Source organism: Tenrec ecaudatus, chromosome 1 (assembly GCF_050624435.1).
Source record: "Tenrec ecaudatus isolate mTenEca1 chromosome 1, mTenEca1.hap1, whole genome shotgun sequence".
Classification (NCBI taxonomy): Eukaryota; Metazoa; Chordata; class Mammalia; order Afrosoricida; family Tenrecidae; genus Tenrec; species Tenrec ecaudatus.
Window position 1 is genome coordinate 164,601,489 of NC_134530.1, and position 24,766 is coordinate 164,626,254.

The window sequence follows — 24,766 nt, forward strand, 5'->3', positions numbered from 1 at the left end:
GTGACCGGCTTCTGAAAGGTTGCAGACTTGAATGCTCTAGAGAGAGCTGTTTTCCTGGGCGCACATGACAGGGCCATGAGTTGGAACGTTGGAATGGATTTAAGAGTGTGTGTGTGTGTGTGTGTGTGTGTGTGTGTGTGTGTGTGTGCTGGGACATTTTCGGGTTAAACTGGCTTCTGTTCTCCAGCAGGCCTGGGGCCCTAACCACCATTCTGTTTTGAGTTGGAAGCAACTGCCCCCTTGAAAACCGCATTGGGCTGTGGCTGGAGGGCTGCCTACCCGCTGAGAAGAAGCCCCCCATCATGGCCTGGGCCCCCGGAGCTACAGTCAGCTTCAGGCCTGAGTTTTCTTGTCTGAGTTGGACCTGTTCTTCCCACAGCATCTTTCTGCTTCAAAGGCTCTCTGTTTCTGTGGCCACTGCGGGAGAAAGGTGGCATCCAGCCTGGTGGGACAGAGCTTTTGGGGGTGAGAACAGATCCCCCCTCCTGGGGAGAATGGACTTTCCTGATACATGCTCAGCTGAGTCGTTGATACATGTTAAAGAGATTAAAACTTGCTCTGGGACCACACTTTAGTGCCCACCTAACCAGCTGTCAGTTAAGGAGTCTCGAAAACCAAAACCACAACCAAAAAATCAACCACCACCCCAAACTCTCTGCCATTGAGTCAATCCCGACTCATAGGACATTGTTGGGCAGGGAAGACCTGCCCCTGTGGGATTCTGAGACTCTTCCTGAGGAGGAACCTGGTGATTTTGAATTGCCGACATTGGAGTAGCTGCTTGGGTTAATATTCAAACCCAACCCCACCCATTGAGTTGATGTGGACTCCGTGGCCTATAGGGCAGGAGAGAACTGCTGCTGCGAGTTTCCGACGTCCCCAGGGCTCCTCTTGGGGTTCTCGAGTCTCAGTCATTCCATTTCCTTGTACTTCGGCGTTTGGAGAATTAAGGTTTCGCATCCGTGTACACCTCCCACGATGGCCCCACGATTCTGTTTTATGCAACTCAGAGATTGTACCTATCTGTTCAGTTGACCAGCTGTCCACTTCTGGGAGGTTTGCTAGGAGGCCACTATTGGCAACTTCCACGAGCGGTACAAACGGTTTGCATTTGACTACTAACCTCAGGGTTGGCAGTTCAAAACCGCCCACCTGCACTGTGGACCTCCTCCCATCAGGCTACAGCTCTAACACACAGGGGCCACTCGGAATCGGAATTGACTAAGAAGGCAACTTGTTTGCTTGGTGAAGCCCTCAGCTAAAAAGGCTGGCAGTTCAAACCCACCCAGAGGGCCCTCAGGAGACAGGGCTGGGGATGTGCTTCCAACAAGGTCATAGCTGGCAGAAGCCTCTGGAGTGGTCCTACTCTGCACAGAGGGGTCACTCCCAGTCGGAAGCAACCGTAAGACAACTAACAACAATGACCACGGCGGCTGGAGCTTTCTCTGAGAGTCCGGAGTGATCTTCTGAATCTGCCCAGCCTAGCATCTCTTTGAGTCAGGAGCCCCGCCCCCTGGCCCCTCCTCCAGCTGGACATACGGAGACACTGAGAGAGGGCAGAGGAGTGAGTGGGCATCCCAGGAGAAGAAAGGGGTGGGGGGCTTCTCTTGGGGGCAAGTCAGAATGGGTTCCTCAGCACAGGAGGCCAACCAAGCCCAGGTCTCGCTTCAGGTCCGATGTGCACAAGGAGCCCTCGGCAGCTCCGGCGCTGCGGGTTTGCACATCTCTCTGGAAGCACCATCCCGTCTGCGTTGTTTATTTCTCTGGGAACAGACATTGCACATTAAAGGGACAGCGCCACAGATTTACGTGTTCTCCGAAAAGTGAGATGTGATTCAATTAACAAGGTGCCTTCTGCTTCCTGCCACGCGATACATATTTATCGATTTGATTTCCAGCCGCACGTTTTGAGGAGCAAGTGGGCTTGAGGAGGATATTGGAGAATTATTTTTGAAAGATTGAAATTAGCAGCCACAATCTCATCTCCTTCTACAATTACATTGCAGAAATGGTTTATTTTCCTGGCGGGCGAGGGAGCTGGCTCGCCTCGGCTTTATTTTCCTCCAGCGTCTGATTTACGGAGTGAAAAGTGGAGAGGACAAAGGAATAACATGGAATACAAAGCGTCTGCGTGGCTTGAAAACCAGCAAAGGAGAGGAAGCAGAAGGCGGCCCACGTCCTCTTGCTGGGAAAACAGCTCCCGAGAAGGTTCTGGAGGAATGATGGCTAGCGTGTTTGGATGGGATGTTCCAATCACTCATAGAATTTCCTTCAGGCCCAGCGGGCTTTGGCTTACTGCTTAGAGGGGGCGAGAGGCCGGAGGCCGCGTGACAATGCACAGGGCTGGTCTCAGCCACAGGCTCAGCCTTCGACCTCCCCAGTCTCCATCCTACCGACCCTGCTTCCTTTAGCCCAGCTCACAGCTCAGGGCCACGAGGTGCCCCCCGTCAGGCCACGGATCCGACGACGACATAGGAATATTCGCACGAGTACTTCCGTTTTAACATCTGTGGGGGCTCTTCTAAGAACCCAATATGTGTAATCAAAGACTGAACCAACAAACACCATAAATAATACTGCTGGGAACCCAGAGAGGCCTTGGTTACTGCGCCTTCTCCCACTGTCTTCCCCACTCAGGAGGAGCTCTCTCTCTCTCTCTCTTTTGTTCTCCTCCCTGCCTTTGTCTCCACGCCCAACACAGTGGCACTGCGCTGGCTGCAACGTGAATCACCCAGGAGTTGATTTAGCTTTCCAAAAAAACCCAAATCAACATTCGGTTACTCATGCATTTCTAACCTACTTCGGTCCTCAAAACAAAGAAGGCGTGTCTTGGGTGCTAAGACCGCCCCCCCCCCCAACACCAGTCCAGGGCTCTTGGAGGTAAGACCACCCCCCGCCACCCCACCCAGTCTCTCTCATCTCAAAGACGAGAGTTTTGCAGAAAATCCTATTGCTGACCATCCTGCTGTCTGCAGCTCTGAAGAATTTTCCATCAAAGCTGTCATTAAATAAACAGCTCCTGCCTTGCTCATTTGGCCTGCGGTTATCCTGGAAGGCTCGCTTCTGCCTCTTCCCAATGGGTCTGTGCTTCTTGGACAGTTCAGTGGGGTGTTGGGCTTTTAGCAGCTAAATGATCTTCCCAGGCTTGCCTTATTTTCTCTTTTCCATCCTCCTAACCATTTGCAGAAGGGTATGTGTGAGGCATATTATCCAGAAAACCCAAAGGAGGGGTAGGGGGAGAATGGAAGATGATGTTTTGATGAGCGCCCTGATTTCAGAATTGGGGCTCCACTGGAATGATTCTTCTTCATTTTTTGTTTTTAAAGAATTGGCTTTAGTTATGTTTCCAACATTGCCTCTAAGGCACTGTAGCGCTTTCTATTGAGGACCACGGAAATCTCTGGGCATCAACAAACATTTACCTCACGGTGGGTGATTTCTTTGGCACCATTAAGCCCTGGGGCGGGTGACAAAATTGTATGCCACAGACGTAATGATTAGGGTTATTTGGTCGCCTGCACCATGTACAATGAGTTACTAGATGACAGCGCGGTGGAGCGCCAGGCTGCTTCGCCCATGTGGAGAGGCTGCCGCAGGGATCTCGGGCCCTTTCAGCCCTCTGTGTACGCCCTCACCTGCCCCGGGGATTGTATTCTTAAGACCAGCTTGCCCCCTGCCCTGACTCCTCAAGTTGGGCTGTAAATCTTCATTTCTGTGCCCATTATCACCCCATTAGATACGGGATGGTCTTTGCTATGTGAATGAGACCAGATTGGTGCAGGTACAGACAGCTCTTTTGAGATAGGAAAGAGATCAGACAAGCAGGGCAGAGAAGCGGAGTTGGGAAAGAGGGAGGCCGGGCCTTGTGGGAATCGCTCAGAGACAGGAGCGCAGAAAAGACCAAGTGCCTTCCTCCAGAGTGCGAGAAAGTGTCCCCTCCAATTGGTGCCCTGAAGTCTGGCCTCTAGCCCCCTGCACGGTGAGGAAATGCATTTGATTGTCTGGTAGTGACATCATCTGTTGTCAATTTGGGGATTCAGAGTGAAGGGGTGGAGTCTAGCCTGTCAATCAGGTCGCAGCTGGATGACCTCATTTGGAGACGCTAAGGAGATAAATAGCTCGCTGAAGGCAGGATGGATCCTCAATCCCCGTGAGACATCCTTGTTGACAAGCCACATGGAGACAGACTGGTGGCCACCAGAGCCTTGGAGCTGAAGGAGCCACATGGAGACCCACACCAGCACTGAGATGTTCCTACTGCCACTGGTTCCACAAGACTTCCCACCCACTGGCCTGTGATCTTCCTACACTTGGCGTCATTGCATGTTTCACGTGAGTCTGAAGAGGAATTTATAGACCGGTATCAGACATATGGGTTAATCTCCGACTTATGGACTTGATCTGACTGGTCGGTTATGTTTTCTTATTGTACACTTACTCTTTACAAAAAGCTCTTTCGTCTTTCCAGTACACTTCCCTAAAGCTCTGTCTCATGTACCTACGAGTGTGTCTAGGGACTTGTTTCTCTAGTCTACCCGGACTGACACAGGTTGTATGCAGCATTCCTGTGATAGCAGTGCTGGGTGACAGCCCCCCCAGCCCCCCCCAATCCCCCCTGGGGCCGTGGGCCCCAGGTGCTTTACCCGCTTGGTGAGCTGAGTGTCCATCATGAAGTTGTGGACATGCTTCTCTGCTTTGGTGAGTTCCAGCTTCCGGGCCACCACGGCCACCACGAGGGCAGTACAGCCTGCACCCTGTGGGGACAGCAAGGACACAGAAAGGAGAGAGCACATCACTCAGAGCCCAGGCCCGGGAGAAAGTGCCCCGAGGCCCGCGCCGGCAGTGGGTGTTTCCTGGGGGAGGGGGCTGCCTGGTTGGTGGAGACCCAGCTGTGGAGACCAGCACCTTCTGGCTTGTGCTCCACAGCTGACCTCTGAGAGAAAGGGTCTTGCTCAAACTTCCTGGCCCTTCTCGGTCAGGATAAGGAAGGGAGGCTGAGAAAGTCAAATCGATAATCCCCGGGGGCCCTGCCAGGCCACGCAGTGGAGAAAAGGGCAGAGGGTCCACACACACGTGCCCCCCTGCCTTCCGGTGCATCTAACCCTAGTGCCACCCCCAGAACAGTGGGCCCAGGGGGGAGGAGACAAAGCCTCCCTCGATTCCTTGCACCCTCCTGAACAAAGAACCACCCAAACCTAGTGACTTCAAGTTGATTCCCACTGCTGGCAACCTCATATCGTACGGAGTAGAAGTGCCCCATCGGGCTTTCTTGGCCATCATCTGTATGGAAGGCGATTGGCCAGACCTCTCCTAACGGACACACTGGGTGGAGTTCAGCCTCCTGCTTTCAGGGCACGTGCAAACGGCATGCGGCACGCAGGGAGCTCGGGATGCAAGAAGGCCCTGCAGAAGCACGAGTGTGCTGGCCCGGAGTTTCCATGGACAGAATCCAATGAAGAGGCCAGCCACCAGCCCCGTAGATGGTCTTCCAGAAGGAGCCCTGGGAGCCGCCTGCCTGTGCACATGCAGAGACTAAGCTCAGCCCCGGGTCGGCTTGTGCCCGCAGGTCTGGCACGACTCAGCACCGGGCAGCGTCTCGCCCTCCTTCATTGGAAGGCCCGGCACCCACCCCCGACAGCAACCCTCGGTGCAGAAGAGCAGAGTGTACACACAGTCGCAGACGGCCCAGAGAGCTTCCTGGAATAGTGCTGCTATTCTGCTTTGTTGTGTCCATCGGGGGAGCACTTGGAAGGGGTGCGAGGAAGAAGCAGGGTTGCAGGAGTCTCCAGAATGGCAGGGCCCACGCTATCTCACCCTTGGGGGTCCACGCTAGGCTGCCTGGAAAATGAGCTGAGGGAGCAGAGGGGCTCCCCACTCCCCGGGCCTCTGCTCAGGGGCTGCTCGCTGGCCTGTGTACCCGGGGAAGGAGGGAGTCACTCTGCCCGCCCTGGGCCTCAGAAGAGAGCTCTGTTGGCCCATGTCCGGCCTCACTCTCAGGTCGCTTGCTGCCTGCAGACCAGGCCTTGGGCTTCCCAGACTCCCACTCATGGACAGACACGAGACGCTTACGAAGGCCAAACGTCTGTCCCTTCAGCTGTCACAGGCATTAAAGTCTCAGAGCCCCGTTTAACCGGATGTCACCAATCCACCGGCACGATTTTGGCCTTAGGGGGTGCCACAAAATGTGTGCAGCGCAGACACCCACATGTTCCCTCTGCAGCTGGGGCGGAATCGACTCAGCAGCCGTGGGCTTGGTTCTCAGGGTGGCCTTGGCCGCTACACCAGGGCTGGGAGGTGCGCCCACGGGCAGATCCGCAAGACTCTCCCCTTGTCGGTCAGAGGCTGGCCTGCTTTGTCTGGGGCCTGGACAATGTGGACAATGCTTCCTCTAGCCCTTCGTGAGCGCCACCACGGAAAGCCCCTCACGTCCCTTGGTGTCTTTGGTCATGCAGCCACGTCCAGCACAATGCAGTGACAAGACCGGAGTCTGTTGTCGACTTCCCTTTGCCAACCTCGTTTTCCTCCCTCGTTGAGAGATGCCTGTGTCTCCTGGGCATCTGTGACTAGCAGGAGACGGCGGAGGAGATGGGCCGTTAGACAGCCGGGCCGGTGGCTCTCGTCCATTTAGCCAGGCTAGCTGCCCGACAAGGGAGACATGTGTCCCCTTTCCACCAACCACAGCAAGCAGAACGCATCTTCCGTATAAGAAGGCCCCAAGGGACTCAGGGACGGAAGCCCCAAAGTGGGGGCCATATCACTGTGCTAAAAACGGAGCGCCGGGGAGTGGCCTCTGGGTCCAGACTCTGCTTTGGGCTCCCAGGCTGAGAACAGAGCAAGCCTGAGGAGGGAAGCCTCTCTGGCCACTCTGGGGATTTAAGTCACCGTCCTCCAGCATCCTTACTGTAGAGTGTGAAGAATGACAGTTTCAGAAACCCACAGGGCCAGTCCAACCCTGTCCTGTAGGGTCGCTCTGAGTCGGCCTCAGGGAGTCTGGTTTTCGGTGAGCGGGAGTGTTCCGTGGCTGCGTCATGATTTACAGTCCAGACTGCCCAGCATAGGGCTTCCCTTGGGAAACCAGGGTTTAGCTAGGAGAGATCCAGATACATTTCTGCATTGAGGCAGGACGGTGAGGACATTCCCCAGATAAAGAGGACCGACATCCCTGTGGGTGCTTCTCTGGAAGATGCTGGCGTCCTCACCTCTCCCCGCAACCTGAAGAGGTAGCAGGAGAGGCTCCCAGCTTTCTGTTGCTTTTAGAAAATCCAGCAACTGGGATTCGGGAGGTCGCCACTCATGAAGCCTAACCTGGTCCCTTCCACTGAGAGGCAACCTCGTGCCGAGGGGTCAGGTCCCGGCAGCCTTCGGGGCTGACTTCAGGACAGCTGGTGCTCTCCAGTGCGTGGACGTGTGCGTGTGTGTGTGTGTGTGAGAGACAGAGAGGGACAAGCTGAAATGCATCCTAAACAGCCTGGGTCAGAGGAGGGGAAGTGGGCAGGAGGAATGAGGAGAAAGATGAGCTGGTGGAATTGAGAGGAGGGAACAAAGACCGAGGGGTGTAAGACTGGAGTCTGACCTTCATGGTCAATCTTAGAGGAAACAGAGGACCTACTGTAGGAACCCCACTCCCACCCCCCACCAACCCTCTACGGTCATCTGTAAGGGGTGATAGCTTTGTGGTCCTGTTGGCACGACAACTGGCCGTAGTGCCTAGAGGAGCTGAGCGGCTCTGGCCAGTGGGCCACGTTCGCCGCCTGGAAGCACTGGGGTGCAGTCATGAGGCAGGCTGGCCTTCAGGGACAGGTTGCCAGGGGCTTGGAGGTTCGGGCATGGCAGGGTACTCCTGTAGTTCCCGTGTGGCGTCATAGACATGAGTAGTGGGCAGAGGGGGCAAGCGAGGAGGGGGGGGGCAGGAAGGACCTCTGTGGGGTCAGACCATAGAGCCAATCCAGGTCTCCGATGAACCAGCTTCTGCATCACAGCTGACACCCGCTGTGAGTCCTTGGGTCTTCTGGGCCCAATTTCTGGTCCGTGGAGGGCTCACCTTCGGTGAGGTCACCCCTGCCCCCCAGGTGCTCTGGCAGCAGGACACATAAGAGCGAGCAGAGAAGGGAGCAACTGGGGGTGGGGGTGGGGGTGGGCGCACACTGGTCCGACTCCTCTCTAGCCTTGGACCCCCCCCTCAGAGGCCTGGGTTCCTGCAAGTGGCTCCTCCCACTCTGTTCTCCAGCTGGAGAACCACAGAAGCTGGAAAAACAAGCCTCCCAAGGGGAGGGGGTGGGGGAGCAGAGAGAAGAATGAGGTGTTCTTAACTAAAGAAGCATGAAATAAAATAAAACATAAATGAAAGTGACAAATGGAGGAGGGAAGCCGGGAGGATTTACAGTTGGATTCTGTTCCTGCAACGGATTCCATGGAACAACGAAAATAACATCAATTGGTTTGAAACCAAGGTGTTTTGGGGGAGAGGCTCATTCTCCAAACCTGACATTAAGCAGATGTCTTGCTGAGCGCCCCCCCCCCCCCATGACTCAGTGTGTGCTACCTTTGAGTCTCTCATCACTTTCCTTCTGCAGCGCAGAGAGGCCTCTCTCATGGAGCCTTTGGTGGGAAGGTGGGGGAGCATTGCCGCCCCGCAGACCGCTGGGTAGCTTTTGTCTCCCTGTCTCTAACTAGTGCGGGTTCCACACAGGGAGTCGGGCTCCAGGAAGTGACTTGCTGCCATGGGGATACTACTACAGAAAGGACTTGGGGAGCAGGGTGGTGCTCCCCCATCTGCCCGATGCCTGCAGAGCCCAATGGCCAGGGCAGGTCCGCCTGGAGCTTTCACTGTTGGCTGCAATCCTGGGTCCTACATAGGGACGGCATTTTCCCTCTCGGGGGTCAGCACTGTTGTCAGGGAGACTCCATGGGGAGAATGTGGCTGCTGGGTCTGCCTGTGCGGGTAAAATCCTTCAGAGCCGTGGGGTCTGTGCCAGCAATGTCAAGTCGCTCGGGCAATCATGCGCCCCGCTTAATGGTTGACAATTACACCGGTACCGGGATCGCCAAGAGAAAACAATGATTAAGACTATTTACAGCCGAGCACACAGATCCTTCCTCCCCCCTTCCCAAGCGGGCCTCGCTTTTGGCCTTGGTGGTGTCCATGGTAACCAAATAGGAAGCCCTACCTTGAGTCAAGGCGCTGGCAGCAATGATCAGGAGATATACATAGGCTGGGGGGGGGGGGGCAGGAGTCTCAGCCACGAGAAGCCCTTGGAAGGAGTGACTCAGCTAGATAAGAGTCACATTTGTTAGGGACAAACTGCCACCAAAGTTTCCTCTTGGTGGCTGGTCCCTGAGCGGGCAACCGTCCGTCATTTGGCGGAGACCACTGGCGGTGGTGGAGGGACGCAGCCCGCTTCTGTGAGCAGGAAGGTACCTGTTTATGCAGAAAGACACGAAAAACCTGTGCTCTGGGTCTTTGTGTTACGTTGTTGAAGGTGGGTATCCCCCCCATCCCCCACGACCCCCGTCATCTGTTTGGCCTTTCCGCTTTGATAGCACCTCTCTCCACAAGGAATGAAACCTTCCCTGCCAAGGAGCTATCCAAGAGAGAGCCGGCACCAAGCAGATGGGGGCGCTCGCTGCCTTTGGAAGGCTGGGAGCCCACACAGGGGAAGGGGATGGGACTGAGGGGGCTCTGCCTGAGCAGGGGCCGCCCAGAGAGGCAGGGGATCCAGGGAGCCAGGGAAGTGGCTGCGAAGCGGGGCTATTGCTTGGATGTGGCACACACAGAGAGGGAGACTAGCTGGGCTTGAAGAATAAGAGCCTCCCGGCAGGGCCCATCCATCTCTGGGCAGCTGGGCTCCGCGCCTGCCCTGGCTGAGGGTGCCCCCCCCCCCCAGGAGTGGCTCTGAGGGCACAGGGAAGGCTTGGCTACCGGGCATGGTGTTGTGGCACTCTGGCAGAAAGACTGTCCCTGGTTTCCTGGTGGTAGCTGGAGTTGGGCCAGATGTACTCCTACTAACCATTGGAGCTGTTTATTCTTACCCTGGCCCGTGGGGTATCCCAAACTTGAGGCTACACCTGTGTCATTCACTGCTCCCTCAAGATCTGCCCACTCACATGTGTCTGCTCCGGGTTTTACTCAGAAGAGGGAGATGGCTGTGTCCACCCCCCGGGTGGCATTGTGGGGCCCCAGCCAGTTCACCACACAGGCCACCCCAGAGGAAGGGACCCTCCTGCCACCAAGACCAGTCCCACAGGAGGGGGGGAAAGGGCTGCATAGGCGGGGGCGCCCGAGGGCCATGAGGTGTTAACTGAGACCCTGGAGGAAGAGATACCTCCCCCCCTTTCTATTGCCAAAGAGAATCATTTCCCTTCTAGAAGGACGGGTGTTTTCTCTCCTGGAGAAATGGAGTTGCTGAATGAGATGTGAGGAAGAGCCAACAGGGAGGATTCTGGTTTCCAGGAAGGCATTCCGCTTCTGGGGTGGTGGTGCGTGGGGGCACTCAGGGAGAGGGCTGCCTTGGGGAGAGTTGTACTATCCCCCACAGAGACATAAAACAGCCCACAAACACCTTGTCCACCTCCCACTCCACGGCTATGCATCCCTGAGCCTCCGCTGGTTCCTGTCCACTGGACCCTCTCTGTTCTAGGATTCTGGAAGAAGGCCAAGAGCAGGGCTGCCAGCCCAGGACTCACAGCACTCCATGGACGAGGGTCCTCATCGCCCTGGCAGGACCACGACCCGAGGGGATGGGGCGCAGAGGGCCACGCACAGGGCCAGCGTGTGGGCCCTATTGGCTGACAAGGAAATGGCTTCCCTTGGTACTCATCGGGAGCCTGAGCACAGCGCCCGCAGGCCTTCAGCTCCCTGGGACACTGAGGTCAGTAGGTTGGGGTTTCAGCCAGGGTGCATGGCCAGGGGCAGCAGGAAGGAATCAGACCCTGGTTCTGCAGTTTGGTGGCCCACCCAACCCATTCACAATGCAGAAATGGCAAAAGTGCCTGAGTTTGTGTGTGCGTGACTGTGCGTGCGTGACGCTGACTCTGCGTGCGTGACTCTGTGCATGAGTGACTGACAGTGCATGCGTGGAAGCTGAAGACTGGGGAAGCCCAGAGCGGTCCAGACCAGGGGGCCAAACTAAACCAGCGACCAACCCAGCTGCCTGAGCTCCCGGCCGGGACTCAGGCCTCTGAAGGTGGGTTCAGGGCTCCGCCCCATCCCCACCTCTGTGAGTCCCAGCAGAATCCACCAGAAATGGTGCCCTGGTTGGGGCGGGGGACAAAGCTGCATGCCCAGGTGCACCCTGGGAGTGGGAGTGGGGAAAGGACCACCTGACCCTGGCCAGCTCTGCCATCTGCTTTTGTTAGGTTGTGACAGGACCATGCACAGTCCAGCGCCAGGGCCGTATCCTGACTTAAAGCAGCACATGACAGGTGAGACCGGCCGTGGACTTCACACTTGGCCTTGAGGCTTAAGGACACGCACACAGGCCTGCTGGCTAGCAGCCACCCCCTCTCTGCCCGCCCAACTGGGAGGCACCTCTGCGCACCAAATAGGGGGCTCTGCGGGGTGAGCAGGGCATGAGGAAGGGTGGGGGTACTCACCATGATGCCGGTGAGGAGGCAGACACCTTTCCCACAGTACGTGTGGGGCACCATGTCCCCGTAACCAATGGAAAGGAATGTGATGGAGATGAGCCACATGGCGCCCAGAAAGTTACTAGTTACATCCTGCTGGTCATGGTACCTGCCAAGGGAACACAGGTGTTAGTCTTTGAACCGCCGTTCCCGGAGGAGAGGCTGCGACCAAACCTGGAGGTGGGAGAGGAAAGGAGGCCTTGTGAGGAGCAGACAGCAGTCAAGTGGCACACACATCACTCCAGGCTGCTGAGCGTGGCCCCCTCCTCCGTGCCCCGCCCCCTCCCCCTCCCCATCCTGAGCCCGGCTCCAGAGACAGTGTTTGCTCATGATCTGCACCGTACTGGAGACATCCTTTTGGCGTCGATAAAAAGCTTTGGATGAAATCATGCAGTAATAAAATGGAAAACTTCCCCTCTCGGCCGACGGTCTAAATGTAGGTGGGTGTGATGCCTCTGGGATCACCAGCTCCCCAACAGGGGAAATGTCCCCCCCAAAATCACCAAGGACATTTAGTAATATCCTGTAAGAAGGTTGGTGGACCCCAGGACTGGCAACTCCACGGTGCCTGGAAGGATGTGGCGGCTGCTGCTTCCAGAGGAAGACCCTGGGGGGTGGGAGTAGGGGGTGTGCGAGGGAGCTGGATGGGGCTTGCTCTGAAGGAACCCGCTGAAACACATCACCACCAGGGCCTCTGCGGCAGTGCCATCCGCCCCCTCCTCTCTCCCCAACACAGAGGCCAGTTCATGCCAGGCTCGGTGGCAAGCACTGAAATCCAGACATGAACAGGTCCCAGCCCTGGCCTCAGGGGCTCTCAGCCTGCCGAGGACACAATACTCGGGTGGACAAGGCACCTGGGGACACACTCACGCGCTGCCACTGGGTGGATGCTGACTCACAGCGACCCCACAGGGCAGGGTAGAACTGCCCCCGTGAGTTTCTGGGACTGCAACAGTTTATGGGAGTAAGCAGCCCTGTCTTCGCCCTGCAGAGCTGCTGGTGGTTCCGAACTGCTGACCTTGTGGATCGCAGCCCAATGTGTAATCGCTGTGCCACCAGGGCTCCTTGGGGACAGGAAGGGAGGGCCATAAACGTGACACACACATCTCCCCCCCCCAAGATGATTTAGAGGAGATGCTTTGGGGAACCAGATCAAGGGAAAGGGTGGGCCCTCAGGTACAGCAGGTGGCCTGGCCACAGCTGGAGGCCGGAGGGCTGATGAGGGGGTCAGATTCTGGAAGATCTTGGAATTCTGAGATAAGAAGTCCGGGTTTGGTCTTAGAGGCCTGGAGAACTGTTCCAGATTCTGAAGCCAGGGAGCTGGCGAGGTTGACACAGCTTGCTGGGAAGAGTGGCCTGCAGGTGGTAGGCAGGATGTAGGAAGAGGTGGAGCACAGAGGTTAGGTGGCCAGGTAGGAAGCACATGTGTAAAGCCAGGTGGGAGGTGGCCAGCAGCAGCCTTCAGTGAGCAGCCAGACCGGCCCTTGCAGGACCCATGAGTCACTCCTCGGGCCTCTCCCCATCACTAGAGGTGGCCTCATCTGTTCTCCCACTGGCTCCCCTTGTTCCCTAACCCCGCCCGTCCTATGGCTACCCTGAGGTCCTTTGCTTGTTCTGGTGGGCGCCAAGTCCCTTGGCCACATTATAAGTAGGATGGATTAGTGGTGCCTAACTCTGGTCCCTGGGACAGGGTCTGCCCTGACTCTGAACCAGCAGGTCTGCCTAGGTCCAGGTCTATCAGGCTGTGCACAGACACCTGCCTTCCCTGGCCCGATCCTCGCTTCCCTGAGTCCTGGCAGGCACTCTGCCCTGCTCGGCCTCAGGCCCAGGCAAGCCCCCACACTCCCGGCATGGAGCTCACGGCAGGGAGGGACGGAGGCAGTGGCCCGTTCTGGTGGCAGACCGTGGCTGCACAGAGTCTGCAAAGCAGTGAGCGTCAGTGCCAGGCTGAGCGTGAAGGCGTCGCAAGGGGCCCACGCGACAAGCCAGCCGCATGTAAGCTGGAGCTGGAGGGTCAGAGCCAGGGCCTCGGTCAAGCACCAAGTCATTTCCCGGGAGAGACGAGTGGAGCCAGGCTCAGGCACGAGGTCGAAGCGGGTTGGGAGCGAGGCAGTGAGCAGCTGGTCTTGACCTTGCCTTGCCCTAGTTAAAGCACCAGCTCCGCCACTCTCCGTGGCTGTGGGCGAGGGCCGTTACCTCCCTGCCATTCCGTGTCCTTCTCCCCTGATGGGAGGACGATGCGAAACGATCGCTGCCGCAGAGCAAGCGCCCATAAAATGTCAGCACTCACTGCTGCTTTCTGAGGGGAAGCAGATGTTATCAGCCTGGGACACAACATGCGGAACAAGATGGGGGCAGAGATTTATACATGGAAAAAGCAGGGGGAGCGGCCTAGGAGGGGAACGGAGAGGGGCTCGGGAGGCTGGCTTGAAGTAAGGGCTGAAGAGCGCTTGGATACGGGGATAAAAGGGCTTCACTCAGTCCTTGGACCAGGAAGGGACATGAGACACCTGCTATTGAAGAATGACTCTTATAGACACTCCCTGCAAGACTAATTAAAGAGGGCAGGCCCCGGACAGGAGGGCGTTCAAGAAGCCAAGGCGAAGCGGAGAGAGCCCTGAATGCCGAACATGGGGTTCTGTGTAGAGTATTAGCTTCGTTGTGCGCACGGGCCTCCACGGCTGCCTTCCCGCATTCCACTAGGCCTACCCTGCTGCTCGCCTGGCCCCGGGGCCACGGGCTATCCCGTCCATCCAAAGTGGGATTAAGAGTACCCGAAGAGACCATCTGTCTCTTGTTCCCAAGTGGGAGCCGGGCTCAGGGTTCTATTTTGTTTTCTTGGCTCCCTTGACGGCGGTGGTGGGTCTTTTCGCCGTTCGCCATCTGACACCCATGGGTGCTCATGTTGTGTGCGAAGGAGAGGCTGCCCATCACCCCTCATCTGGCTCGTCTCGGCCACGTCCCTTCTGGCGGGGGCTCTAAGGGAGGCCCAGATGAGTCAGCCAGGGACCCTGCTCTCCAGGGGCCTGGAGTATCGTCATGGAGATGAAGCGCGCATGGAACTCACCAAGCAGGAAGCGATGTGCGCGAAAGCCAGGCTGGTGATTCAGGGCTGTGGGAGTGGAGAGGAGGGAGAAATTGTTTCCAGACCTATTCACAGTTTTAGAGTGGTTTACACATTTCACAAACTCACATACTAATCTCATGCTATTTTTGCTATAGAGAATTTTTTTGAGGCGGGGGGTAGGGCTGGGGAGGCATAGTGCCATGGGTTTTTTTTCTTTCTCTAAAGGCCGAGGAGAAGAGGGTGTAGTTTTCCTTTGCCCCGACGGGGATAGTTACTTTAAGCACGCATGTATCTTCAGGGTGTGGGCTGGGGTTTTCCCTCTCCACTTTTTAATACTTGGTGATGAATGATAGGTACAGAAGGCGACGGGCTTGGGTACAGCGGTGGCTGACACACGCTCCCTGCGCTTGCCCTTCCTCAAATCCCTTCAAACCGGCAGGAGGTTAGCTCCCCACTTTTAAAAAGAAGCAGACACTCAGGGGTTTATGGGCCTCTGAAGGAGGGCTCTGACATTGCAAACACAGACTGAATCAAATAAACACAAAGCAAGTATTTTGGATCAAACACAGATATGCAGAGAGAAGAACATTTGGAGGGGGAGCAAAAAACCACCAAACCAAACATCCTACAACGACTGTCTGAAGAAATAAAATAAGATGTCGTATCCACGAAACACGAATGGAATGTGATCCAACACAATATGCGCGAAGGACTTGGATAAGTTGAGGACGTCTCCCAGAAGGCTGCAGATGACGGAACGGGAGATGGAAAGCAGAAGAGAAAGAGGAGAAAATTGGTGAATCAGTCTAGCCTTTCCAGTAGGATCAGAGAGAGCTGGGGTGAGTGAGGGGGTGGACAAAGGGAGAGAGGAGAAGAACATACAAAAGAAAAGAAGAAATCATCAGAAATCATCTTTACAAATCCCAGCGCTGAAGGACACGCGTTTCTAGATCAAGGGCCACCGTCTCCAGGGCACAGCTGATGGAAATAGACCCACACTGGGACTTCAGAGCACCCTGGGAGGAAGAGAAGAGGGCTTTCCGAGCGGGTGGGGATGCGGGGGAAGAGGTCAAGTACAAAGGATCAGAAATCAGAATGACTTGGGGCTTTTTTCCCCAGCCACACTAAAAGCTAGAAGCCATGGAATAAAGGCTTCAAAACGTGGAAGGAAAATGTCCAAGTCAGAAGTTCAGGTCTAGTTAAAGAATCAGTGAAACCTGATGTTGGGATGATGATATTTTTAGGTGTGCAAGCCTCTGGAAGATTCACTTCCCAGCCAGCCTGTTCCAGGAAGTCACAGGAGAAGAAGCTTCAGCGGAAACAAAGGGGTAAACCAAGAGGGGGGAAGGCCTGGGATATGAAGGAAGGTCCACAGGGTGGGACACGGAGGTCCTTGCGTGATAGCCTTGTATCAGGTGCGGACAGCAACCAGTCCAGGCTGGAGCCACCAGGAGATAGAACAGAGAGACAAACAAGAAGTTCTGCAGGAAACTCTGAGTAGAACCAACTGCGGGTTGATGAGTTCACGAGTTCGCGTTCACACTGATTCCTGATCTCACCCCAATCATGGAAGGCTGGGCTGGGGTGCGGGGCGTGGGGTGGGGGGGAGGGCAGGAAGCGTTGGAAGGGAGGGTAAGGTGCTAAATCCTCATCTCTCACAGTGGGGACGGAACAGGGAAGACTGAACACCGGAGCATCAAAAAAGCAGCCATGGAAGCATGTTAATGAGAGACACGGAGGTCAAAGCTGAAAGCCAATGAGCAAGAGGAGGTAAAAAGCAGTTGCCTCTGGAGAAGCGTCAGTCGGAGGGGCTGGTGGGAGACAGCAAACACCACATACAAGTGTACGCATGGATAGCCGTCAAGCACCAACCCAAACCAAAGGAATGAAAAAAAAGAAATCAGAGCTAGATGTCCCCAAAGGAAGTGATGAAGCTTAAGACTCATCCTCGAGCCTCAACCTACTTATGTGTTCTCTGCATTCTCAGCCGCCCTCCCCTGCACCCCCTCCCCCCACTCCCCCCGGAGTTGACTGTGACGCGGAATGGAATTTGATGCTGAACATTTCCTTGTTTTCTGTCCCAGTGCTTCCCAGGATGCAGGTCTGGCTAAGCAGTGTACCTAAATTAGTTTGGCCTGTTTCTGGACTTTATAAGACTGCACTCATACAGCTTCAGTGTACCCCTACTACGGTCCCCAAGCACCCCCAGGATCCTGGTAATTCCCTTCTCTTGAGTGTGGGCGGAGCCCAGCGACTAGCTTCTAACAAATGAATGGAGAAGAATGGAGAAGTGGGCTCTCACTCCGGAGAGGAAGTCCTAAGAAGCCCCAGCTTCGGCCTTGGGTGCTCTTCTGCTCCTGTTTTTGGATCACTCTCCCTGGGCGAAGCCACCGGCCATGCCTGGAGGAGATCCAGTGGGGGGCACACGTGGCAAGGTTCCAGAGGCTGCCCATTGCCGTGTGAGTGAGCCTGTGGGCAGACAGCTGTTCAGAAGAGCCGAGAGACGAGATGCTGGCCAACAGCTGGGCTACAGTCTCAGGAGAGAGCTGAAGTCAGCTCCCGTACCTGTGTACACTTCATGGCCGTGGAGGGAACTGAGGTGCAAGCACTACTTGTGTCGGTTTCTATTTGTGGGGCCATTTGCTGTGCAGTAACAGAAACGGAACCCGATGGGTTATTCTACGGCACTGTTCCCTCCCCCGGCACAGCTGCTGAGTATATATGGCGTTTCCCTTAGCAGGCCACCCTTAACCCGCACCCCATCAGGGCTTCGTTTTGATGAATAGGGGCCTTGAATTCGACTGTAGTTGACTCAACCAGCCTGTTCATTTGCAATTAGTGATTTGTTTGCATTTTCAAGGAAATCCTTCCCTACCCGAAGCCATAACTTTTTTTTTTAATGTTTAAAAGTCCTACCTTTCACATTTAAACGTTTATTTCACCTAGATCTAATTCTGTGGATGGTGTGAGGCAGGGATACACCTCCATTTTCATACAGATGCATCTTCCCGTTGACCTTCAATGAGAGATCTTGGCTTCCATTTGGAAATGGGGCTATTTTAGGGCTCTTTATTTTGTGCCATTGGCCTATTTGTCGAGCCCTGGGTGACAGCCATCTCTGTAGCTTTTTTTTTCTCTCTCCCGGCGACTAGCACATCACGGTGCTCTGTGCATTTGTGGAACAACTGTGGCTGTTTGCTGCTTTCCCATCCGGCTGTTCCACGGAGTAACTTTTGTCAACGTGCCACAAGTTTCTTGGGCTTAGTTTGGAGTTGTTTTCTCTGGATTAATAAGAACTTAGCTTCTTGACTGTAGCTGTAACCTGTCACGCCAACAGACAGGCAGACAGACAGTAACCCAGGGTTCTACTGGAACATCTTAATTGGCATTTCAGCAATTCCCGGAACCTTGTTCTTTGCCAATAACTTCAGTGCAGACTGTTTCTTGCTGTAAAGATTTACAGCCTCAGGAACCCTGCGGGAGGGTGGCTATGAGAATCTGCTCGCTGGACGTGGGCTTTCCGGTGCAGCTTGGATTTTGACCTTCCGTGCTATTGGTTCTTGATCCCGATGTCACCTCCTCCCATGACCTCACGCTGACCAGTTCTTTGTGGCACAGTGACTCTGTTTATTCCTCCCAAGGTCTTCTTTTGCTGTCTCTTGCATTGTCGAGTATCTTGCCCAGCGGTGCCTTCAGTCTCGCAACGTGAGGCTTAATTTTTTTTTTCTCCTTCAGTGTCTTCAGCCCGAGAGATGCTGAGCACCGCGCGCTCTTCCCGTTTGCCTTTCTAGCTGTGGGTCTGTGCACGTTCCACTAGAACTGTCCGATGGAATCTTCCGTTCCTTCCGGTGCTTTGGCATGTGTCAGGGTCTCTTCTGACTCCCACGTGGGCTCTTCTCTCCCAACCCGCCGGCTTCTCTAGGGGAGAAAGGCGAGGCTGTCTGCTCCTGTCAAGATTTACAGTCTCGTAAGCCCTGTGGGTTTGTCTTGCTCTTCCTTATTGATGGCTGCTGCCCTTGATGTCCCCCCGCACCTTGTCGGGTCTGGTCCTTAGTGGCCTACGTGCAGGGCTGTCCTTGAGACTGCCTCTAAACCCAGGCGATATGTACTCAGTCGTGGATCTAGACTCTTGTGGTCTTGTTTTAAGTTTCTTCAGTTTAATTTGAAGGTGTGTCTTAGCACTTTCTGGTGGAACATCGTAGAACTTGTCATGGATGAATTTGGATTTCTAAGCAGGACCTTAAAGGGGCAGAGTGGTTTCTCCTCGTCGCTTACAGTAAGATGAGAGAGAAAAGAGATGAACTTAAAAATGACTCGTGCAAACTGAAACCAGTATTCAAGTACTTGGAAAAAACATACGCTGTACAAACAGAGCATGCGTCCCAGAGTTCTCAACAAGGGCATGGCTACAGCAGCTTTGATTAAAGAGGTGAATTCAGTGGCAGGGGATCTAATCGGCTATCATAGCAGACGACGCCCCGGCTTAGACGGAAGGGGCCAGAGAAAGAAATGGAAAAACCCACCGCCACCGCCACCCACTCTCTGCCTCTTGGAATTCTGCAGTCAGCAAGCAGGCCACCGGAGCGACATCTGCAGTCTGACATGAAGAGCACAGAGCTGTCCTTGGAGCAGGGCACACGGAGCAGACCTGCCTTGGCCTCAGAGGCGGTGAGGTGGGCTGTGGGGTTCAAAGCGTGGAGGCCCAGCCCCCTAGGTTTCAGAGACAAGTTCTTGATAGCTAACACTCATTAGATAGCTTTCCTCTCACCTCCCAGCCATCCCTCAGCGCCTTTCCTCACATTCCTGCCCCCACCGGTCTCCATGCTTGCTGAGTTCTCCAACAACATCTCACTTGGCTCCTTGGTGGCCTGTGACCCTGTGGGTCCCCCTCCTCCTTAGAACACGTCTAGCCTTCTGTGGCTTCCGTGGCTTCCGTGGCATATTCTCCTGGCTGTTCTCCCCGTCTCATGACTACGCTGCCATGACCCACGTTCTGGTCTCTTCCATGCAGTTGTGCTCTAAACTCATGTGTTACGTAGACCTCGCTCTGAGCCTGACTGGTCTGAGCCGCTCTGGTCTAGTTCCCTCATCATCACTGGATCCTTCAGGATTGAGCTCAGATCTCATCCTGACCTTCCCAGCCAAAGTGATCTCTTTGCCTCCACCTTCCATAGCACTTACCTGCATCTGCACCACCTCTCTGCGGCTCCGAGGGGTCCGATACCAGGGTTGGACAGAGGCGCTGGGACCACTGTGTTTAAACGTGGGCTCTGCCTCTTAGTGTGTTCATGGCCTCCTCCTCATCCCACCTAAAGGGAAATACTTCCGCCAACTCTCACAGAGTTATTGTGAGGGGTGAATGAGTTGGTATGTCTGAGGCAATGAAAAGAGGGACTGGCACGTAAGCACACTAGAGATATGCCGGTTTTCTTGTGCCAGAGTCCCGGTTGGTACAAGTGGTTAACATCCTTGGCCACTAACTGAGAGGTTGCAAGTTCGAGTCCAATCACAGGTATCAAGGCAAAAGACCTGGTGATTGACTTTTGAAAAAAAAATTTACTTTTGAAAGAATTCACTTTTGACAAGCCTATGGCGCACGGTTTAATTGGAAAGACACGAGGTCGCCCTGGTTTGCATCTGACTCAGTCGCCACTGCTCTTGTTTCCTGTGCCCTTACTGACATCTCATGCCTGTATGTGGAGCCTCGGCGAGCAGACAGACCCAGAATCTGGAGCTGAAATCTTGCCTTTCACACGCTAATGGCGTGACCTTCAACAAATCACTTCACTGTCTCAGGATCTGTCTTCTCTTCAGGGAAGCACGACATCATAATGCCCGCCCCGCCCGTCTCACAGGCTGTGGAGAGAAGGGATGTGGAAGCGCCTTGTCAACTTTCGATGCAGGACACGGATAGAGGCGTCTCACGGCCCCTCAAGGACCTGCCTGGGGCTTCGTCCTTGGGACAAAGGCAGTCCCGTGGGACGCGGAGTGAGAGATGACAGTAGACACGGCCGAGGGGAACGACCACCTCTCTGCGTGTAGTTTTAACCAGTGCAAATCTCTCATCTCTGGTCAATAAATCCTGTTCGATGCCACCTTCAAACCACCCCCTGAATCTAATGGCTTCACATCACTGTTCCTGATACCACCCTCGTCCCGGCCCTGGGCCTGTCACTTCCCTCCTGAGCTCTCCATGCCTGCCCATAGTCCCTCCCTCCCAGCTCCCTCCTGTCTGTCTCCTCTCTGCGGCCAGTGGGCCAGCCAGCCGGGGTGAGCCATTCAAAGTGTAAGACCGAAGAAGCCACCATTAAACAAAACCACAGTTTCACCCAATTACTTAAACAACATTTATTCCAAGCAGAGCGTTCTTAACAAGAGTTATCAGAGTGAGTCCAAACTGATGATATAATTCTACAAGCCCAGGCGAGCGCTGTAAGGACCAGAGAGTCCAAAGTCACAGTGCTGGAACCAGGTGGCAGACCGTGGCCCTCATTAGCATGACGGGCTTTCCTAGTGCAGTAGCTCACGGGCCCCTCTTTTCTAAGCACGAACTCCTACAGTGTGCGTCTTTAGGGGATGGACAACCTTGGCTCAGCGTACTGTCTTCCAGATTCGCCCAGGTCACGCACGAGACGTTCGACAGTTTCACCATGATGCCATAGGGGTGCACAGTGTCTCACTGTGTGCGCGCACCAGTTTACTTAGCCATTCCTCCCCCAACGGGCCTGTCGGCTGCTACGGTGCACAGTGCTGGGATAAACATGGGCAGGGCAGCTATCCCTCCATGTCTTTGGGGCGTGTACGAGTCGAGAGATGGTTGGGTCCTAAGCCATTTCTAGTCTCCTGTGTTTGAGGAAGACCACGCCACGTGCCCAGTGGTTTCCACATGGACTGTGAGTGCCCTGCTGTGGGGACACTGCAGCGCCCCGGGCGGAGCAGAGCTGCCCAGTAGGGTTTGTTGGGCCGTGGTGTTCATGGGAGCAGACTGCCTCGTCTTTCTCCTGCCATGTGGCTGGTGGATTTGAATCACTGACCTCACCGTCGGCAGCCTAACGCTTTCCCCACAGGGTCCCCAGGGCTCCACATATCCCAGTACTCACAACAAAATTGCTTTGTAAAGGCTTTCTATGTTGAGGCACAACCTTAACCGTTACAATGTTATCAACAACTGAATGGAAGTCTCTTTTACTCTTTTTCTCTCCCTCTTTCCCTTAAGGACAACTTCACTCAAAAAAGTTACCGATTTATGGTTCACAAATACTAAGTAGCACAACATTGTGACTGAAATGCCAGAGACCGTGACAAAATGGCAAACGGTAAAACCACCAGCAGCCAGGAAACAGCTTCAGGGCCGAGATGCGGTCACGTGGTGCGAAGCGTCTCTGCACTTGTCACTGTGGGGATCGGAACGATCAGAGGTTCACAAAGGAAATCAGCAAAGACTTTCAGCCTGCTAAGCCTGCTCATACGTGTACATGGGGCTTATGAAAAAGGCTCTTGCTGTTGTAACTATGAAGCATGAACTCACGGTGTGACTAACGATGAAACGCTGCACAAAAACTCCACCAGTATTTTGGTTTAATCCCTTCTGACAGGGCTGCCTGCACCCCAGCCTCCACCCCCGGGTACAGGCATAACGGTGAGGTAACACGAAGCAGGTTCCCAACGTTAATGAGCGGTACATGTAGAAATGGAGCCAGAGAGACGCCATAGAGGATTTCTGAGACGGTAAATCTGTATGGTGCCAGATAGCCTCATCTTTCTCCTGCGGAGCGGTTGGTGGGTTTGAACCACTGACCTTGAAGTTCGCAGCCCAGTGCTTACCTGACAGCACCACCTGGGCTCCTTGGCTATGTATGTTGCCATGGAAAGGACAGTAAAGTCCCCACGTGGATTGAGCCTCCGCTGAATGCCCTCTGCCCACAGCCCAGAGGTGTGAGTCGTTTCGCTGTGAGGCAGGGAGCGAGGTTACAGTGTAACACTTTATCCCCGGCTCTCCCTTTGGACCCATTTTAAAGTTGTTTGGGGTTTTCATGTTTTCTGCTTCCCTTTTGATTGAGGTTTTTCTCCGTCATTGTTGTGTTCTGTATGCGTTTCTGTGTATGAAATCCAGGCTCCGCAGAGCTGCAGGGACGGTAACTGTGGTAATTGCGTAGGGGAGGGTGGGACGGGCACGAGAAGACACTGAGGCAGACTGTGGCGATGACTTCACAGGCCTTCTTCCTACCACCGCACGGTTCAAGTGTGCGATGCGCCAGGTAGATGTCGATGAAGCCATCCTTTCTAAAACTCCGGGAAAGAGTCGTTTTACAAAAAAGAACAGCAGACTGTGCCCATTTCCACGCAGCCACCAAATTCCCTCCTCACTCAGAGCAAAGGTCAGAGTCTGTGGCCCCCCGAGGGCCTGCAGCTTGGCCACCTCTTCCCTCATCGCGTGCTCCTGGGCTGCAGGCTCGTCTCCCGGGGGCCCCTCGCCCACTCGGCTGCAGCCGCCTGTGCAGCTCTGTGGACCGGCAGTCTGCCCTCTGTCTCTGAGCCTTTGCGTTGCTTTGCTCTGTCCTGGAAGGGTGCCAGCCGCAGAGAGGTTCAGCTGTTTGCTCAAATGTCAGCTTCTCAGAGGGCTTTCCCATGGCTGCTCCCCACACCCAATGGGTCCCACCTCCCTTCCTGAATCGCTTCTCTCTGCAGTGTCTCTCACCAGCGGACGTATCCGAGGACTTGGAATACTTCGTGTTCACACGTCCCCCACTCATGGAGGCCTCATGCAGGTCAGCCTAGATTTTCCAGGGTTGGTTTTTCTGAAGTAGATTGCCAGGCCTTTCTTCCAGGGCGCCCCAAGGTGGACTGGGACTGTCAATCTTGCACTCGGCAGCTGAGCGCCTAGCCCTCTGCACCGCCCAAGGACTCGGCCCGAAGCCCAGTGCTCGGAAGCCGTTTGTTGCATGCAGAGTCCCATGGAGTTGCAGTGGCCGGCCAGCAGGACGAGGCCTGCTACCCACAAGGCAGCGAAGCCATGGAGGGCTCCGAGAGGCAGGGACCTAAGGTCTCACGGCAAGTGGAAGATCCCCGTATGTTTCTGATTGTGAACAATGGCAGCTGTGGAGAGCAGGGCGCGGCGTCTGGGTGCCCAGGTGGGGGCCACCTGTCCTGGCTTGGCAAAGCGCCCGCTCCAGTCACTGCCAGGAGGAGGGTGGCGGGGGGCCAAGTGTGCCATGGGCGATGGCCAGCCCACAGCGGAGCGCCTAAGAAGCGACCCCGTCTTCGCCACGTCCAGGGGCTTCATTCCTACGCCTCCCTCTCATGCTGTCCAGGTCTCCAGTGGGATGTAATTCCTAAGGAGCGCACAATCCCAGCTTCCTGGAGAGCAAGGGGTGAACTCCCCATTTCTGCAGAGTGTGGCGAACGCTCCTCAGGAGCGACCGAAAGGAGCTCGCTGTGGTGTGTGAAAAGCAGGAAGGGAATTCCCAGGTAGCTGCAGGCCCACTGATGCTGTGCTGCAGGCATTTCCAATGGCTCCTTCCAGCTACGGGCCACCTGACAGCAAGCGACCCAGGGAGAGAAGATATTTCCCTGACAGCCCTCTGAAGGCGTGCCCTCAGGCTGACCACAGGCCTGTGACTCCATGACCCTAGACCGAGTCCCTCCCTCCGTCCGCGCCACTCCCGTGGACGCCGGCTGACCCCTCCTCCAGAGCTGGCCTTGGGATTGAGGTGGAGAAGACGCGGCCCTCTCCCAGGTACTTCGAGGTGACCGCCCTGGCTCTTTCCGTGGCAAACCTAAATGCAGTCTTTTATTTCCAGCCCCAAGAACTAACAGCCTGAGCGCAAGGCCTCCGATATTTTTAAAAGGGGAGAAAAACGCCACCAGCCTCAACGCGCCGACTCTCAGGCAGCGCGCCGGGACTCGTCACCGCCAGACGGCACGGCTTGTTCTCTCGGCCGGGGCTCGTCACTTCTCCTCCCAGAGGAGGTGGTGGCAGGTGTGTCTCCTCAGGTAGTGTCACACAGAGACTTAGGACCGGGAAGGCAGAGTTGGGACATCTGGCTGCTGTCACCTATCTGGATACAACCCCTC

At 55.3% G+C, this 24,766-nt stretch overlaps 1 protein-coding gene across 3 annotated transcripts in view; it reads right to left on the reverse strand.

The window, feature by feature from the left end:
- KCNN3 (potassium calcium-activated channel subfamily N member 3) overlaps positions 1-24,766 on the reverse strand; it is a 194,719-nt gene that overhangs the window by 21,806 nt on the left and 148,147 nt on the right. For 2 of the 3 annotated variants that reach the window (XM_075562542.1, XM_075562552.1), the window contains exons 4-6: positions 14,693-14,737; positions 11,593-11,734; positions 4,644-4,754 (exon numbers count right to left, since the gene is read on the reverse strand). In XM_075562542.1, coding sequence (XP_075418657.1) covers positions 4,644-4,754; positions 11,593-11,734; positions 14,693-14,737 — 298 coding nt within the window. The remainder of the gene's footprint in view (positions 1-4,643; positions 4,755-11,592; positions 11,735-14,692; positions 14,738-24,766) is intronic. The other variant, XM_075562547.1, reaches the window with a different exon arrangement.